The sequence below is a fragment of the Pistacia vera genome, unplaced genomic scaffold (assembly GCF_008641045.1).
Source record: "Pistacia vera cultivar Batoury unplaced genomic scaffold, PisVer_v2 Contig904, whole genome shotgun sequence".
Classification (NCBI taxonomy): Eukaryota; Viridiplantae; Streptophyta; class Magnoliopsida; order Sapindales; family Anacardiaceae; genus Pistacia; species Pistacia vera.
Genome location: NW_022196784.1, coordinates 91,530 through 111,001, shown reverse-complemented (window position 1 = coordinate 111,001; position 19,472 = coordinate 91,530). Strand labels below are relative to the sequence as shown.

At 35.7% G+C, this 19,472-nt stretch overlaps 3 protein-coding genes across 4 annotated transcripts; all 3 read left to right on the top strand.

The window, feature by feature from the left end:
• The first annotated feature begins 204 nt into the window (after nucleotides 1-204).
• On the top strand, nucleotides 205-12,490 carry LOC116119745 (DNA repair protein UVH3). Of its 2 annotated transcripts, XM_031405678.1 has the most exons (18): nucleotides 205-369; nucleotides 452-702; nucleotides 1,076-1,251; nucleotides 1,385-1,451; nucleotides 1,862-1,933; nucleotides 2,064-2,197; nucleotides 2,286-2,403; nucleotides 2,723-2,800; nucleotides 2,919-2,972; nucleotides 3,604-3,788; nucleotides 3,919-5,842; nucleotides 5,987-6,181; nucleotides 7,747-7,832; nucleotides 8,765-9,062; nucleotides 9,162-9,298; nucleotides 10,228-10,312; nucleotides 10,528-11,013; nucleotides 11,655-12,490. In XM_031405678.1, exons 1-18 carry the CDS (start codon nucleotides 282-284, stop codon nucleotides 12,024-12,026), a joined length of 4,806 nt encoding a protein of 1,601 aa, XP_031261538.1. In that variant the 5' UTR covers nucleotides 205-281; the 3' UTR covers nucleotides 12,027-12,490. The 2 variants fall into 2 exon arrangements, with proteins under 2 accessions (XP_031261538.1, XP_031261539.1); XM_031405679.1 differs by lacking the exons at nucleotides 205-369; nucleotides 452-702; nucleotides 1,076-1,251; nucleotides 1,385-1,451 and having other exon boundaries at nucleotides 1,863-1,933; nucleotides 2,294-2,403.
• Nucleotides 12,491-12,850: 360 nt separating this feature from the next.
• Nucleotides 12,851-14,926, top strand: LOC116119757 (WAT1-related protein At5g40240-like). The gene is made up of 7 exons (XM_031405688.1): nucleotides 12,851-13,051; nucleotides 13,143-13,205; nucleotides 13,294-13,407; nucleotides 13,722-13,962; nucleotides 14,191-14,349; nucleotides 14,442-14,593; nucleotides 14,681-14,926. The coding sequence occupies exons 1-7, from the start codon at nucleotides 12,864-12,866 to the stop codon at nucleotides 14,829-14,831; spliced, it is 1,068 nt and encodes a 355-aa protein (XP_031261548.1). The 5' UTR covers nucleotides 12,851-12,863; the 3' UTR covers nucleotides 14,832-14,926.
• A 1,228-nt stretch (nucleotides 14,927-16,154) lies between these two features.
• LOC116119753 (WAT1-related protein At4g15540-like) lies at nucleotides 16,155-19,472 on the top strand. Its single transcript, XM_031405683.1, has 7 exons — nucleotides 16,155-16,506; nucleotides 16,605-16,667; nucleotides 16,794-16,910; nucleotides 17,983-18,217; nucleotides 18,494-18,652; nucleotides 18,803-18,954; nucleotides 19,196-19,472. The coding sequence occupies exons 1-7, from the start codon at nucleotides 16,313-16,315 to the stop codon at nucleotides 19,329-19,331; spliced, it is 1,056 nt and encodes a 351-aa protein (XP_031261543.1). The 5' UTR covers nucleotides 16,155-16,312; the 3' UTR covers nucleotides 19,332-19,472.

The window sequence follows — 19,472 nt, the reverse complement described above, 5'->3', positions numbered from 1 at the left end:
TGGGAGATGTTTAGTTAAATTAATAAATTTAAGAGGTTTAAAAGAAATTAAAAAATATAGAATAATATTTTGGGAATAATGATATTCTACTGTTTAACTTTTTTGGGAATACTAATAATGGTGGGTAATATTTTACAAAGTTTTTAAAATTTTGGGTTCTTAATATATATATATATATATATATATATATATATGAAGCGACCTCTCGCCGGCAGCAACTCGTCGAATCAGTGTAATTTGGATTTTACGAATATTCTTCAACAAGAAGCTACCGAACAGGAATGGGAGTTCACGGTCTTTGGGACCTACTGGCTCCCGTTGGCCGCCGCGTTTCCGTCGAAACCCTTGCCGGAAAAAGACTCGCCATTGGTAACCTCAAACCCTAACATTCTTGACTTGTAAATTATTATTGTTTTTATACACTTTATATTTTCTTTATTTTTTTCTACAGACGCGAGCATATGGATGGTCCAGTTCATGAAGGCTATGAGAGACGAGAAGGGAGAGATGGTGCGGAACGCACATTTGATAGGCTTTTTTCGCCGAATTTGTAAATTATTGTTTCTGAAGACAAAACCAGTTTTTGTCTTCGATGGAGGAACACCGGCGCTCAAGCGCCGCACAGTCATTGCTCGCCGGAGGCAACGTGAGAACGCCCAGGCTAAAATCCGTAAAACTGCTGAGAAATTGCTGATTAATCATGTAACTATTATTTATTTAATAATCTTTTACGTTCTAGTAAGACAGTAGTTCAGGTTTTGTGTTTATGTTATGGTTAGCTGTCTTTTTCTGGCTGTTTTACTATTATTATTATTATTATTATTATTATTATAGTTTGATTTACTTAGTGTAGTGATAAAATTTCTGCATATACTCTGTGTTTGGAGAAGGAGACTGAACTGAATTTAATGTAATTTTGGATCCAGAAAATGAACAGAACAGAGTTATTGGAGATGGACAAATGCATTTGTTGCATTCAAGTGCTAGATTGCTGTTCTTTGTGTTTGTGGTTCGAGAATTTAAGCATAATTCAGTTTTGGTTTGAGTTGTGTTTGTGTTTGATTCTTACTAATAGCTCAAGACAATGAGGTTGAAAGAATTGGCAAAAGATCTTGAGGATCAAAGAAAGAAGCAGAATAATGCATCTAAGGGCGAGAAGATTTTGTCCGACCAAATAGCTGTCACTTGGAGAAGTCTGGGAAAAAATGATGCGGCTTTGGCTTCTAGCAACAAGGGAAATCGAGATGCAATGTAAGCTGCTTGCTCTATTGTAGTTCTCATGATTTTTTTTTTTTTTTTTTTTTTTTTTTTTTTTTTTTTTTTTTTTTTTTTGTTATTCACTGTATGGCATTTTATTTTATTTATTTATGATGTCTTAATTTAGGCTGGCAGCATCAGCTACTGCAAATCTCTTTCAGGAAGATGGTGATGAAGACGAAGAGATGATGATGGTAAGTCTGTACAATTTTAAATTACAGTTGTTATTTTGGTGTAATTTGTGGTATTGATTTTTGTAATTCTTTGACAATGAGCATGGTATTTAGAGATGTAAATTCTTGGAAGTTTAGGAACAAATTAAAGTTTAAGCATACTATAGGATTTTTCCTCACCCCAATTAAACTTGAAAGAATAATATGACTTTACTTTAGACTAAACTAACATTCCTCTCTTACCTTAACTCTCCTTTTGTGAAATAGCCTTCTCTTTCGCTTTGTGGTATAATGGGTCTTATATGTTTAGTATTTTTATGAAACTTCTTGACTTGTGTATCCAAACGTAATGATTATTTTCTCATGTTTTGCAGCCTAGACTTAGTGACTTTCAACTTAGGATGTAATGATCACTTCATCTTGTTTTGCAGCCAATAATGGATGGGAATGTTGATCCAGCTGTTATAGCAGCTTTGCCACCATCAATGCGTCTACTTGTTCAGGTGAGTATCCATGTGTATTTAATTTTGGCTTTCAAGAGGACTGGTTTTTAAGCAATCAGGTTCTTGGCATTATTATTGTTACTTTTTTCTAATGGTATGTATTGATGCAAGTCAAATGTTTCTGATTTAGAAGCAGGAGCATGATGTTAAGGGCAAGAAGATTTTATATGATGACGACCTAGATCAAACAGATTTGGTGGGAAGTAATGAGGAAAGAAGTCATGTTGCATCGAAGAGTAATGATTGTGAAAAGCTTGATGAGATGTAAGCTGCATAGGCAGTTGAGTTATAAGGAAAATTTAATTTATCTGCTTTCAGTGCTCTGTTTTATTGTTTTGACAAGTTAATTTAGGTTGGCAGCATCTATTGCGGCAGAGGAACATGGGAGTTTAACTGACAATGCATCAATAACTGCTGCTTCAATTCCTTTTGAGGAAGAGGATGGTGATGAAGATGAAGAGATGATATTGGTCAGTTTGGTTTGTTTGCTTAGGATTATTATGTTCTTCATAGGGTTTCATGGTATATCCTGGAACTTTTTGCACAATTTTATAAGCTGTCCTTCAAACCAGAAGTCTTTGGAAAGCTATTTAAATTTTGGATGCTTGTTTTATTTGTTTCCTTTTTCTAAGTTCATCCTTCAAAGATGCGTGGGAAGTTAGTTAGGCGATACTTATTGGCTAGCTTACTTGACTCTCTTATTGAAGAAATAAAGCATCTCTCTTTCTGTGTTGCTCAAGTGTGTACTAGTTGGTGCTCAATGACCTTTTGAACTAATTCTGTTTGCAGCCAGCTATGCATGGGAATGTTGATCCAGCTGTTTTAGCTGCTCTTCCTCCATCAATGCAACTGGATCTTCTTGTTCAGGTTAGCTTTGTGTATACATAGTTATGGATTTTTGTCACTCAAGCTTTTTCAGTTTCTCCAGTCTATACTTTTTAATTTTTTGTATATGAAATATGGTTATTAATGTCATTTTCTGTAGATGAGAGAGCGGTTGATGGCGGAAAACAGACAGAAGTATCAAAAAGTCAAGAAGGTCTCTATTCTGATCCTTTAATACTAAGAAAATTGTTTCAGATCTCAAATCATGCTTGTTCTGACCCCCTAATTGATGTCTTCTGCTATGAGCAACAAATCACAGTTGTATCTTTATGAAATGTTTTCAATCTGATTGATGTTGTAATTGGTAACATAAATGTGTGGATTTCTATGCTAAAGCACTTCAGTGATGACATAAAGTGTCATGCTGTAAGGTTCTTCCTTGGATTTAAAAATAGGTAATTGTGAGTGGTAACAGTTGCAAAGAGCTTAGCAGGAATGGTGCACCATAACTGGAGAAAATCTTTTGGGAATTCCCACCCCACAAGATTAAGATGGTAGAAGCAGCATGGGTCCTTGCTATTTTGAGCTTTTTGGAATTAAAACAGTATCTTTTGTTTATCTGGCGAATTTTGTATGATTAAAATGAAACTAGAATGGAGGAAGTGGCAACTGTCAGGTTCCAATTAGATAACAGGCAAATAAAGAAATAAGGTTATATTGGAGCTTGTTATCCAAACCGTTAGTTTGTTCTCTGATTAAGAGCTTGCTTAATATCTATCCAAGCTCTTTGATGCTTCTCTTTGATCTTGAGGACCTAACCTTATTGTTATTTCATTCACATCTAGGCACCCGAAAAATTCTCTGAGCTACAAATACGGGCTTATCTTAAAACTGTTGCTTTCCGGCGGGAGATAGATGAAGTGCAGAAAGCTGCTGCTGGAAGAGGGGTAGGTGGCATCCAGACTTCAAGAATAGCCTCTGAAGCTAACAGAGAATTTATTTTTTCATCATCATTTACTGGGGACAAACAGTGAGTAATGATTTAATTGGTGTTTTGTCTTTGACTAATTGCTGCTTTTTGTCATTCCCCCCTCCTTTTTTAATGATAACCTATGTGCATCTTAAAGGAGTAATAACCTTTATAATGTTACTCATGTCAGAGTGCTTGCATCTGCTAAAGTAGGGAGTACTGCAGATAAGCAACAACAGAAGCCATCAAGGCGTCCTTCTTCAGCGTCCAGGGACAATGCATCATCCTGCAGTGAATCCAATGCTGTAACAGGATTGGCCCCAGAGGAAAGAGGAGCAGTTTTTGATGATATAGAGACATATCTGGATGAAAGAGGGCGTGTTCGTGTTAGTAAGGTCAGAGCTATGGGGATTCGTATGACTCGTGATTTACAAAGGAATTTGGATCTGATGAGAGAGATTGAGCAAGAGAGAGTAAATACAAACAATACAATAGATGTGGAGTCAAATTCATTGCTCAGAATAAATGAAATAGGTTCCTCAAATAATTTTTCTGGGAAAAATGAGTTTGTTGAAACTTCACCTGACGATAATAGTGGATTTGTAAACAAAGAGAGAAACAAGCAGTCAATGTTTAAAAATGAAAAAGTTATACAGATATCATTTGAAGACAATGGTGAGAACAATCGTGTTGATGATGATGATGTTTTTGCTCGTTTAGCTGCAGGAAGTCCTGTAGAAGTTGTTTCTACTGACAATACTCCTTCAAAGGAACAGTCTTTTAATTCAATTTCAGATAGCGACTGGGAAGAAGGGAATGTTGAAGAAAAAGTTAATAGTCTTTCTAATGATGTTAATGCAGAAATTAACCCTGCTCCTTATCGTAAGGAGGGCAATATCAATGATGAAAGTGAAGTGGAATGGGAAGGAGGACCTAGTGGTGCTCCCAAAAGTTCCTCTGCCTGTTTTACGGAATCAGGAAAAACAGTTCCTAGAGGTCATTTGGAAGAAGAGGCTAATTTGCAGGAGGCAATAAGAAGAAGTCTCTTGGATTTATGTAGTGAGAAATCTGATTATGTCTTATCTGATGATGAAAATTGTAAAAGATCTGGAGAAAATGCTTGTGATGATGTTGGATTTCTTGATGAAAAGAATAATACGAGTGGGTCAAATCTGTTGGGGGAGAATGCTACTCGACAAGATGAACCAGTTTGTGAAATTCGCGATGGAGAAAATCTGGGTACTGCAGGGGGAGTAAGTGACTCACAAGTTACTAATGCTTTAGAGAGTCAGTTGAAGTCTGTAGTACATAACCCTAATAACAAGGAGACACTAAGTAAATCATGTGAAAAGTACCCCAGTTCCCTTCCTGAACAATCAAGGCAAGATGCAAGTGAAGGGAGGTCTTTGTATGGAGATGTGGCACGTGCAGAATCAGTTGCTACTTTCGGAATGAAGGAGCAACACTTTGTTCAAGGGCAATGCTTTGATGCTTCTAATAAGGGTGGTGAGCTAGCTACCTTTACGAAAAGGTGTTCTGAAGATAATTCTCATGGTGCTGATTTAGTATTTAGTGACATGTCTGGTTCCATTTTGGTTGACGACAAGAAAAATAATTCTGAAGTTGGGTGCTCTGCTGTCCTTGATAGTTACATGTCTGATGCCATTTTGGTTGGTGACAAGAAAAATACTTCTGAGGTTGAGTGCTCTGCTCTCCTTGATGATAAGGAAAGTGAACTTGTCGCTGAATCCTCAATTATGATCAGTGGTAAGAAAAATGATTGTGAAGCTGAGCCACTGCATCAAACAATTGTGTCTAGTGATCCGTACAGCTCCATGGTGGATTCATCTCTGAATGAATCAATGTACAAAAATAATACTCAGCAAAATTTGGCTGCAGAAAGAACCCATGATTGTGAATTCAGTGGTAGAGAGCACAATATAGAGAAATCTGAACTTAAGGAAAATGATAACATGCAGGTGGAGTTCACAGAGGCTAATTTGGAAGAGGAAATGCTAATCTTAGATCAAGAATGTATGAATCTAGAAGATGAGCAAAGGAAGCTAGAACGCAATGCTGAATCTGTTAGCAGTGAGATGTTTGCCGAATGCCAGGTGTGTACTTAAATTTCATCATTTTGATTTTGTTGTCTTTTATAGTTTAAAAATACAGCCATATTCTTTAATTTCTCCAAAATGCCACTCTCTTGTCCCATATTTTTTATTAACAATAGATATTCTATATTTGGTTTTCGATAGGAACTGCTGCAAATGTTTGGCCTACCCTATATTATTGCCCCAATGGAAGCAGAAGCTCAATGTGCTTTTATGGAGATTGTGAATCTTGTTGATGGTGTTGTGACTGATGATTCTGATGTGTTCTTGTTTGGAGCTCAAAGTGTTTACAAGAATATATTTGATGATCGCAAATATGTGGAGACATACTTCATGCAGGTTTGAACTTTGAAAAGATGAAGATTGTTCTTCCTGTTAATAGTGTCCCTAAGATACTTTTTCATTTAAACATCTGTTTTTATCCTATATTTTGATTTCATTGAATGGTTCATTAAGAAATCTGTATAGGTTTTTTTCTTCCTTTTTATCTCCTTTTTTATTCAATATTTCTGGTTCCTTATTGGAACTTTTAGGGCATTACTTTTTTAGTCTGTTTTCTGTCCGGGGGCGTTTGGTTTGCGGTAATGTCAGATTATTGGGGTAATGTCATCTTATATTACTTGATTACCACGTTTGATTGTCAAATAATATAAGATTCCGATAATCTTTAAATACCAATAGTAGTTACTATTGGTAATATTGGAGGTAATCTGATTACCTCCATTATTTTAGGTATTCTGAGATTACCAGAGTTATCATTTTTTGTTACAATTTTATCCCTTATTAATGAAAATTTTGGACAATAATGCCCTCATTTTAAAATAAATTTACATTAATATCCTATTTCAATTTTACCCTTATTCAACTAAAATTTTAGACAATAATGTCTTTATATTTAAAACAATTTACAGACCACCACCACTGCCACCTAGCCACCCCCGTCGACAGCGGCCAACCACCACCGACCGCCGCCGAAAAATCTTCGAAGTCCTTAAAAAAGAACGAGTTTCGGTGGGAGGCTTCGATAACGGCCAGATCTCGCCCAGATCTGGCCGATAATGGCCAGGGATCTGGCCTGATACGGCCGTTTTCGGCCGGAAATGGCCATATCGAAGCCTCTTGGTCACGGTGAGTTGCTGATGGGGACTTTCGGAGACTTTCGACGGTGGTCTGCGGTGGCAGCAGGCGGCAGCAAGAGGTGGGGGTGATGTCGTAATAAATTAAAATTTTATATAAGCAGGGGTGTTTTAACTAAATCTGAAATATTGGGGGTTAAAAGAAATTATTCAAAAATTAATATTAAAAATAATATTATATATATATATATTTGTAAAGGGGACAATTTAGTAATTTAAATAACATACCCACTAATTTATTCCCCATAACCAAACATATTAATATAACATACCCACCAACTAACCAAACACATTTTCTTAAAGATTCCTAGTAAGCTTCCAAGGTAATCTATCTTCCTAGTAATCCAACATTCCCAGTAATCTAACATTCCTTAACCAAACGCCCCCTTATATTCGTAGTTTTAGTGTTACTCTTGTGTAATTCAGTAAATCAGGAGGCATATCAGGGTCTTATGCCTACTTTGTGGCAATTTTAATTGTTATATTTGTGATGCATGAAAAAGTAGGAATTTTTCCTTCATTTTGAGCGTAGAAGAAATTTCTATTTACCTTTTGATTTATAGATTCTGTTTTTTGATGTATTTGTGCCACTTATTTTTGTTCTTTTTTGCCTATGATGTGTAAATTTAAATTTTTAGCTCATTTTTGTGAGTATATATGGCGTTATTAATATGTATTTTCATTTTAATTCAACTCATATACTGTTGGTACAATATGATTTATAGTATTGAGTTGCTTATATTTGTGCTCATACATTGTCCTGTTCAGGACATTGAAAAAGAGCTTGGTCTGACCAGGGAAAAACTTATTCGCATGGCACTGCTTCTTGGGAGTGATTATACTGAAGGGATTAGGTAATTGCTGTGGCAATTTTAGGTTTCTTATTTGGAATTTATGTTAGTTATGTTGTAGTATTATGCATTTTGGATTTTCTGAAAATATTTAGGGCCCAATTAGTAATGTTTTATCAATTTTTTTTTTTTTTTTAAAATTGCATTTTTTATTTTCAAGATTTGGCAATGCAGTGGATAGTATATCTGAAAATAACAGTGACCATGTCACAAAAATACATCAAAATTACAAAAACACTTTGTAATTACCTAAACTTGTGTCCTAAGAACTGCTAACTTCATTTTGGTGAAGGTATGAATCTGATTTTCAACCCTCTAATGTATAAAAAATGGCGTGATAAGTACTTGTTAATTGTAACTACTGAATGACTAGGACATGGAAAACTCAATACAACTCCACTTTGTTGATATCATTAAATGTCTTGAGCTCTGGCCACTGCCTATAACAACTCACAATCATTGCATCTCCCACAACTTCAAGGTCTCCTTGCTCCCTTTGTTGGTCAATTAGTTTGTTTGAAGCATGGAGGACCACCTGAATCTATTCAGCCATCAGCTTCTTCTGAGTATGCCTTTTGTGGATCTATGGCAGCACCCGATAGTACACACTCCAATTATGTTTTCAAGGATGGAGAAAACATGGAAATTAACACTACATATTTTCAGACATGCATGTGAAAAATCATTGTGAAACTTTTTTCTGTATTTTAATTATTTCCAAAAAGAGAAACAATTTTACAAGGTGGCTTTAAAATGCCCTTATTTTTCCTTTTCATGTGCAAATTCCTTTGCGGGACTAGTCACCGCAGATTGTTATTTTGTGGGTTATTGCTTTTCTAGTTTTGGAAGTGGAAATGCTTCTTTACCTTCTTAAGTAGGCGTGCTTAATTTGTATATTAGTTATTTGAATTTCAATGGGATGTATTTTGATGCAGCGGGATTGGTATTGTCAATGCCATTGAGGTTGTAAATGCATTCCCTGAGGAAGATGGTCTTCACCAATTCCGGGAGTGGATTGAATCACCAGATCCGACCATCCTTGGGAAGTTTGATGTTCAAACTGTATCAAATGCAAGGAAAAGAGCATCAAAAGTTGGTGACAATAGTATGAGTCAGATAAAATGCAGCAGGGAAGGACTCTCTGTAGGTGGCCAAAATGTTCTTCAAGCTGATGAGAACAAGTGGTCTGCAGATCACAGCCAAGACATAAAGAAGATTTTCATGGATAATCATGTAATTATTACTTTTCCATTTTAAGTATGTTACTCTCACGGAAATGATCATTTTTCACTTCTCTATTGGTTTTTGAATGCATCAAATTCTAATTTATAGAGAAATGTGAGCAAGAACTGGCATATACCTTCCTCCTTCCCAAGTGAAGTTGTTATTTCAGCATATACTTGTCCCCAAGTGGATAAATCAACTGAGCCTTTCTCATGGGGAAAGCCAGACCTTTTTGTTCTGCGCAAGTAAGTTATTTCTTACTATTTAGCTCTTAACTTTCTTGCATCTGGTATTATAACAACAATATCCTTATCTTTCTATGGATAAAAGTGAGAAAGCTAGGTGAGAGATTCTTGTCCAAATTCCTCAATAGTTTGTCTCTTTACTTGAAACAAAGATGGTTTCTTTTCCCACTGAAACATCAACTGCAGATTTAATCATGCATCTGACATTATATTCTTTGTGAACTGATGATGGTTCATTTAAGTCTTGATTTTGTTGATTGATTTTATCATTCTGCTTATTAAAATATGGGAATATGTTCCTGGTGTATTAGTAGGCTTCTTACTGGATCATATCTTGTGGACTATAGACTCAGGCTTGGGTTTGATTTGCATGTAATGGTATCTTGAATTTCAATTTTTTATTTTATTTGCTTCATATGGCATTCTACCTTTTATAGACTGGTATATCCTGTGCTGTTGGATAATTTCCAACTTCTTAGTAAAATTTGGGATTACTTTCCTATTGTTCTATTAGGTTTCTTGTTGGATTCTGTCAAGTGGACTAAAAACTGGGACTCAGGTTTGATTTGCTTGTAGTCGTATCTTGAACTTTCTTTTATCTTGCTTCATGCGACATTCTACCTGTTATGGGCTTCTGTATATCCTGTTCTAAATATAATTTTCGACTTCTTTCTTCCATGTTGTAAATTTCTTTTTGAAAAGGCTTGCTTATGTACCATAGACAGACTGAACTGAGTCATGTTCTGACTGTGAGTTATTTGTCTCAGATTTTTAATGGAAGAATGATTTCTATGTCCCAAAAGTATTCCTAGATCATAGATTATCGTTATACCATCTTGAGCACTGTGGACATTCTGTTATCTGTATATATTTTTTATTAAAAACATTAATAATAAAGGCATGATTTTCTGATTTTATTGGTTTTATAGATTTTGCTGGGATAAGTTTGCATGGGGAAGTCAGAAGTCAGACGAGCTGCTCCTTCCTGTTTTGAAGGAGTATGAGAAACGAGAGGTTAGAGGCCTATACTTCGCTTCCTCTCTCTCTATCCATGCATGCAAACATACACACATGCACGTTCCATCTATCACTGCCACTTAATACAGGATTTATTGAATAAATGGTAGCATATTCTCTGAGCATCTATCACCCTTTAGTTTTCTTGTTCATTTTTTTGTTGTGGTAAGAAAAGATTCTGATATAATTTTTTTGTTGCTTGTGTGATGAAGACTCAACTGAGACTAGAAGCATTTTACACTTTTAATGAAAGATTTGCAAAAATTCGTAGCAAGAGAATTAAGAAAGCTGTTAAAGCAATAACTGGAAACCAATCCTTGGAGTTGATGGGTGAGGCTGGGCAGGAAGTTCCTAAAAGTAGAAAGAAGAAGAGAGCAGATCATCTTGAAAATGGAAATAGTATATCAGCGAAAGATTCAGAGGAAAGTGTTGCTGGAGCCAAAAACAATAGGGAAAAGTCAACTCCTAAGCAGTTAAGGAAAAGGAGGGTTACTGAAAAGATTGTTTCATCCGAAAGGGAAAATCCAGAGTCATTAATATGTGCTGATGGTGGGCGAAATACCAATGAAATATCACATGGGATTGGAAGAGGTAGAGGGAGGAGAAGAAAAAGGCTTTGTGCTGACTTAACTGAAACCAGCTCTAGTGATGGCGTTGGTGGAAATGAGAAGCTAGAAGGGCCACAAGAACTGCGAAGGGTAAGCTTAACTCTTTTTCTTTTTACTTCATTTCTATGTGAGGAATTTTGGTATTTATATAATTATATGAAGAACACGAGCAACGGAACACTTGATTTCCTGTTTTTGCTTTTGAGACATGGTATAGTTTGTCTTTGACTAATTTAGTCTTCTTGGTTATTAATAGTTTGCCTGTCTGAGTTGGTGTAGTTGTATATAACATGAGATGGTGTAATTTACCAGTGTGATGGTGGTTAAATAGATATATAAAGAGAATAGAGAAGGATTGTAATCAATATTCAGGGCTTCTAGGTTGTTTTGTTTTGAACTGTATAGCTTTATTAAGAAAAATGTTAATTTGTACAAAAAAGTGTATACATGAATGCTGTATTAGAAAATGTTTTAAATTGCCTATTCAAATGGTTTGAATTATCTGACAAGCATTTTATGTGTGAGCTTCCATTTATTTTTTTATTTTTTTGGATAAGATATGAAATTTCCGAATTGTGACTTGTAAATGGTAGATTTGGCCTATGTTAATATTTTATTATTTTGTCTTTGAGATTTGAAACAATGGAACGCATTTACATTTGAACATCTGAAATAGCTGTGATTTCAAGATGTTTTAATTTCCTTTTTATTCTCATTTTTCTGTCATTCAGTCAAGTCGTTCACGGAAGTCTGTAAATTACTGTATGAATGACCAAGAAATTGATGATGGGAGCAAGATATGGAGTAATAAAGAATGCTCAAATGAAGAGGCGGGAGAACAACAATTATTTGAAGTTCATGGCCTAGCTGGAGATGCTTCAGCTGACCCCTTTAGAAAGGAACAACATAAAGCAGGTGATCCTTTGCTTGAGGAGGGATCTTCTGGGGACTACCTTGAAAGAGGAGGTGGATTTTGCGTTGATGAAGGTGAAATTGGTGAGCCAAATGTGAGCCAGAATGAGGATCCTTTTTGTGAGGCAGAATTCTCCAAAGATCACCTGATAATGGGCGGTGGGTTTTGCTTAGATGAAAGTGAAAGTTGAAGACCAAGATTCCGCTGAGCACCTAAGCTATCATTTGCATGCTTCCCTTTGTTTTAGTTTTGTATAAAAAAACATACTGCAATTATGCTTTAGGCGTTTCGACTTGTGGCCCCAGAGAAGAACTAGGGATGGACACCCTGAAATGGATTGGAGGGTAGACATTTGATACTGAACTACTGAGGATTTCTCTAAGGTGTTGTCCCTCTGCTGGTAAATATTAAGAATGATACTGAATATCCGCCGTAGGATAACCCAACTTTCTTGAGGAGGAATTGAAGTTGATAAATGTTCAATATTTGGCAATCCTTTTGAAGTCTTGTAAATGATTATCCAACTTTGGGTCTCTGAATTTTGACGATTGATGATATTTATGATAATTATACAGTACCGGCATATTTCACTTTCGAATTTCAGGAGGAAAGTGTAAAACTGTAAATTCAATTTAGGGTAAATAATAAACTCGTTTGAATAAGTTGAAAAAAAAAACACTAAAGTTATTGCAATAACCTTAGCTGTATCTGATTATGACCGTTTTCATATGTTAATACAAGTTGCCAAAGTAGACAAAAGTTGGTGATCATTCTATTCTGGAATCTTTTTGTGTAACCGTTTGTTTAAGATTTTCAATTGGGTTGCTCGTTGACGTATCGTTATTTTACCGCATAAAAATATGTAATAAGTAATAACTAGCGAGTACGGTAATATTACTAAACTAATACCAAGGTAGGACCATCAATCATATATGTACAAATGTTATTGCATCACATAACTCCTTCCTCCCCCTCCCACCCCCCCAAAAAAAAACAAAAAAAAAAAAGCAACAATTGCGGTGGAGAAATGGAGTTGGGATCATTTGTACAGGAGACAGTGCCACTTTTGGCGATGTTAACAGTGGAATGCACAGATGTGGGTCTCTCAGTAATAACCAAAGCAGCTTTGAACCAGGGAATGAACAATTTTGTTTCAGTGGTCTACTGTAATGCCCTCGGTACCCTCATTCTTCTTCCTTACTTTCTCTTCAACAGGTATCTTTCATCACTTGATTCCATTTATGAAGCTTTTGTTTGATTGTTTTTAATGCAGTATTTGATCTCTAATTCTTCTTTCTTGTTGCAGAAAGAAGCGTCCTCCTCTCTCTTTCTCCCATCTTTGGAGATTTTTCCTTGTTGCCCTCATAATGTAAGCACTACTCTCTAACCTCTTTGGTAATTGCTACAACGGTTTCATTCTTAGTGTACATTTAAAATAGAAAATTCTGGTGTTGCAGGAGCTCTGGCCAAATAATATATTGTACCGGCATTAAATCCAGTTCACCAACTCTTTCATCTGCTTTGATGAATCTTATTCCTATCTTTACTTTCTTACTTGCAGTCATATTCAGGTAAGAAGTTGTAAGTTTTTGTTTTTAGAAATCAACTGAACCAATGCCTAGATATTATCTTATTTTTCCAAAATTTGACAGAGGGGAAGGTGAACTTTAGAACTAAGCTTGTCTGGATATTGACGCTTGAAATTCATTTTGGTTATGTTAGGTTGAGCCATTGTTGGCAATGTCATCTTTCTTCTCTTCCAATTTTTAACTTTTATGTACTCAATTCCTTGCATTTGATGATTTAGTCTGAAGAAACCCATTTTTATCAATTTCTGAATGTGCATGATGATTTTTCCTCCCTTAAAAACACTTTCAAATCCTAGGTTTGAGAAGCTAGACTTAAGAAGATCAAGCAGTCAAGCCAAATCCTTGGGTGCTGTTGTAGCGGTAACAGGAGCGTTTATAATCACGCTATATAAAGGTCCACAACTCTTGGTGGCTTCATCAACTTCTAGCTCTCCAACTCCTCGTCAGCCGCTTCATTCACAGCAATCAGAATGGGTCATTGGAGGTTTTCTTTTTCTTTGGACTGCTCTATCATCCGCAACATGGAACATTTCTCAGGTAGAGGAATTCTCCGACAAGCTTTCTACATTTGAGCATCAGAACACCATATAATGAATTCACTCCTTGTATTCTTGGAGATATTGTATTTGAAATATACTTTCCAAATTTCAATCTTCAAACTGAAATAATGTATTCATTCAATTTAAACCATAGTAAGTGTTAATTTACTTGCAATTCTGTGTTGATTTGACAACCATATATTGCTGGGTGGTTTTATATTTCCAGGCTGCTATTGTCAAGAAGTACCCAGAAGAAATGACCATAGTCTTCTTCTGTACCTTCTTTGTAACAATCCAAGCTGCTATCTTCTCAGCCATAACAGAAAGAAATCTAAGTGCATGGAAATTGTCAACAACTGTTGAAATACTCGCCATTGTTTTCACGGTAAGAGGAATACTGATCATTTAATAACGAAATCTAATATTCAAATTTACACATTTGAAATGATTATTGCTGATCATTTGAGGTTGTTTTAGGCTATATTCGGAAGTGTTTTCCGGATTTCTGTTCATACGTGGTGCTTACGCAAGAAGGGGCCTACCTATGTAGCAATGTTCAAGCCACTGGGGATGGCTGTTGCAGTGGTCCTGACAGTCATATTCCTTGGAAGCACTCTGTCTCTGGGCAGGTACAAATATTATTCTCTGAACTCTTTCTATATCAAGTGAAGAAAGACACAAAGACTAATGGGAGTTTAATTGAATGGATATTGCAGTGCGATTGGATCCATTGTAATTGCACTCGGATTTTATACTGTGATTTGGGGACAAATGAAAGAGAAAATCATGGTTATCGACATTGAAGATTGTAGCTTGGGATCAGCCAGCCAAAAGACACCTCTTGTGCAAAACAGTGAAGATATATGAAGTTTGTAAACATCATGTTGTAATTTTCTCATAAAAAATGAACTTTTATAATGTAATGTTGTTAACAGATTAAAAGCTGTGAAGAATGAAAATTACCGTGCAATTGACTTCATATTTTTTATTCTAAATTACCAATAATATTTTAATTATTATTTAATATTTCAGTTACTATGTAAATTACTTATTAATATTAATATCACAATGTGATTGAATAGCCAACCGTGTATGGCCTTCTGACTAATGTTTATTGTCTCTCAATACCAAGAAAGGAAATGTCATAAATGCTCTTTCAATGCGTAAGAAAAAGGGGAGGTTTGGCGAAACGACAGATTGGTACCAAATAGGTTTCAAAATGACAAACAGTTATCATCCGTCATGTATTGTTAGTGATTTCCGTTTGCTAATGGTGAAAAGACTAAAATATCCTTGAAAGTTTGATATTTTAGTTTTTTAAAAATTTGTAAAAAACCCCATAGGTTTGCTAATTTAACTAAATACCCCAATATATAATTTTTTTTGTAAAATAACAAAAACACCACCACCACCGCAGTGCCAGATTCCGGCCACCATCGCCAGAATCTGTCCAAAAAATTACATTACACCACAGATTCGTCAAATCTGGTGGGTAGGGCCTAGATCTGGCCGTCGACGGTCGCAACACTCCATCTTTGGCCGCGACGACCAAAGATGTGGCCGTCGTTGTCTGTCAACGATGGCCATTTCGTTGGCCGTCACTTTCTGGCCAGATCTGGCCTTTTCACGTCAGATCTGGCCTTTTCCGGTCAGATCCACTGTGGATCTGGCCGAAAAAGGCCAGATCAGTGAATTACCGACAATTTTCAATGGTGGCGTAGATCGTTGTGACAGATTCCAACTACCACTGGCGGTGGCCGCCGAAATCTAGCAAGTATGGGTGGGTGGGGGTGTTTTTGTTAATTTTTAAACTTTTTTTAGGGGGTATTTGTGAAATTAATAAATTTAAGGGGTCTAAAAGTAATTAAAAAAATAGACTAATATTTCTCAAAGGGCATTATAGTCTTTTCACTATTAGCAAACGGAAATCACTAACCGAACATGACGGAAGGTACTTGTTTGTCGTTTTGAAACCTTTTGGATACCAATCTGTCATTTCGCCAAACCTTAGGTATGCTTAAATGCTCGGCCTATGAAAAAAAATAAACCCATAAACTTAGTAGATTAAGAAAATACCAAATATTTAATTTAATTATAAATTAAAAACATATATTGTTTCCAAAAATAATTATCAATTAAATAATTTACATTTGTCAATTTAATCATTTTCCATCCTCCCTTAAACACGTTTCGTGATCACGCGTATTTTACATACAACACTTTGATTCCTCCACCCAAAATTCATTTTCAATTCGTTCTCATTGACGCTGAGCGACCACATTCCGGTGAACGGAGTCTTCTCCGGACTCCGCCGATCTCCAACCCCTGCCTCTTCCTCTTTTAATTCAATGCCTTCGTTACCCAGTGGACCAGATGCAGCGCCCTTCACGGCAATGGTACTGGTTGAGTTCGGTGAGGTGGGCATGATAACTCTGGGCAAATTCGCCATGAGTAGTGGCATGAGCAACTTTGTTTATGTTGTTTACTATAATGCCCTTGGCACCTTCATTCTATTACATTACTTCCTCTATCACACCTACAGGTCTCTTCTTTTCTTTTCTTTTCTTTTTTAATTTTAATTTTAATTTCCAAATTCTCCTTATGGTTATATTAGTTTCTTCTGTTGTTTGTTTTGTGCAGAAGCAAGAGCCTTTCTCTCACTTTCCCGCTCCTTTGTAAATTCTTTCTTCTGGGCTTACTTGGGTAATGCATTGTAGTGAATTACTCAAATGGGTATTGTTTTGTTTTTAATTTTGTTATTAGTTTATGTTAGACTAATTAATTATTTTGGGAAACAGATAATCAGACCTGGGAAAATTTCTGTGGCAGGATTTGTTTTGTGCAGACTTTTGCAATTACAGGGATCAAATACAGCTCTCCAACTCTTGCTTCAGCTATGGGTAATCTCATTCCAGGAATTACATTTCTTCTTGCCATTGCTTTCAGGTATTGGCTTCGTTGGTTGATTTGAATTTAATGCATTACACCATTTTCATTGTGGACTCTTATGTAAAAGAAATTAATCTTACCCTGTAACTTGGATTCTTGGGCTCCATGATCAATATCTGTAAACTGATTTCAATGGTTTTGGTGTTGAATCAGGTATAAATTTCGAGATTGAAATGTATGAAATAATTAAAATAATCAGACTAAAAAAAAAAAAAAAAAAAGAAAGACATCATTTAATTTAGCTCAATATATTTTGCCTATGCGCAGAAGAAATGCATTAGTAACGTTGGTATAAATATAGAAGAGTACAAGATCCAAGTCATCTGATACCTATCAGAACTAGAAACTATTCGCTGTTTTACTGCCTAATGATATCATAAATGTTAACCTGGTGTTTGAAGCACTGCTCTTACATCTTTATGGAGAAACTATCTTGTGAAACACTCTCATACTTTTTTCTTATCTGTTATACTCTAGTTTTGATTCTCAAACCATATATAGTGTCAGATTCTTACTTTGTACTCTTGTCATATTCATGTTTCTTGTATCTTGTAGAAGTTTTGTTCTTTCTAGCTAGAAGAAGTTATAAAGTATTGATAATTATAGTTAAAACCAGACAAGGAAACTATCAGAACAAAATGGGCTGACGACCTACACCAGAAAAACTATGACGGATTAATCTGCTAAAAACACAAAACAAAGAAAATGTTTTTCTTCTATCCTGAAGGAATGCTAGAAGAACAATGAAGGGGTAATCTGTTAGTAAAATATTTTTCTCCTTCCATTTGGAAGGGATATATAATTGTTATTGGGAAGCACTAATAGTGATTCCTAAGGTAATGGAATTTATAACAGACAGATCTTGAATGATACTCTTTGAGGATTATCTTATTTTTTCTTCTATTTCTTCATTAACTCGTATTTGATCTTATGACGGTTAAATTATTGGTGCTAATTTTACTTCCTGTCAAATATTTATTTGATTAGAATTTTATTCTATTGTAGTATGTCGAAGATTACCATTCTTTTTCTTTCTATTGATATGCATCTTTGACTGTTGAATTTCAAGGATGGAAAAGGTAGCTCTTAGAAGCAGAAGTAGCCAGGCTAAAATCCTTGGTACCATTGTATCAATATTTGGCGCATTTATAGTGACTCTCTACAAGGGCCCTGCACTCATGAGGCTCTCATCAACTTCTAACTCATATTTTCATCTCCCTGTCTCACAATACTCGAATTGGGCTCTTGGAGGCCTTCTCCTTACAGTCACTTGTGTGTCATCTGCAACATGGAAAATTTTTCAGGTACAGACTGCAACTATAAATACCGAACCGTTGTAGGGTTGTGGCATATGTCATTAGATATGAGCCGAAGGTGGATGGTTTGGACTTGATACTTGAATTTAAAAAAAAAAAAAAAAAAAAAAATACATGTATATGTATACCAGAAGAAACTAAAATTAGCATACAATACTTTCCCCAGAAAAGATCTTCCTGAGTTGCTTATAGAATGTATCATTTAGGTCACTAAATGATATAAAATGCTTAATATCGTTGGAAATAACCTGATTCCATTTCCAGGCAGCAACTTTGAAGGAGTATCCTGACAAAGTGACCCTAGTCTTTTTATCCTGTTTTTTTGGGACCTTGCAATGTGCTGTTGTCTCCCTAATAGTAGAAAGAGATTCAATGGCTTGGAAACTGCAACCTGGCATTCAAATGGCTGCTGTTGTTTATGCGGTATAAATAACTTCGTCTCTGTTTTTGTTTCAGTCAGTCATTCCAAGTTCAAAACTTTTAGTTTTTCTCCACAGATGTTTATAACAAGGTTATGATGGCATCTTTTATATTTTAAATATCTTCATACACTTTCTTTGTGATTCAATTCAGGCAATAGTGGGAACTGTTTTTCGTTCCAGTGTTATTGCTTGGTGCCTGTACAAGAAGGGGCCTGTCTTTGTTGCCCTGTTTAAGCCTGTTGCAACTGTTATTGCGGTGTTCACGGCAGTTGTGTTCCTTGGTGAAACCCCTCATCTTGGCAGGTAAATGTCATTTTACATCAATCTTGAATAAATATTGTGTTGAGTTGAAACTCAAACAAGATTGGAACAACTATATCATTTTCACACATGCACCTGCATTTCACATATGTACACATAGACATACACATGAAAGCTGAGTCATTGATATTAGCTACTGAATGATGGTTTTGCTTTTACTTTGGTCATTGTTGTTCTTAGAGCATGTGAAGAGAAACCGTAATCATATACAATGTTTTTGCAGTTTGATTGGAGCTATTGTAATTGCTTTCGGATTTTATGCGGTTATATGGGGACAGGCCAATGAAACCAACACGACTGCTGGCAATGTCACTAGCTTGGAAGCAAACCAGAAGTTTCCATTATTGAAAAATACATGATGGAAGAGAAGAGAAATAACACTTCACGTTTTGTCTGCCTGCCCACAAAAAATTAGAGATATACAAGCAAATTCACTGATTTTAGCTACGGTCATTCTGAACCTGATGAAACAAAATACTTGGGAAGATATCTAACAGCCT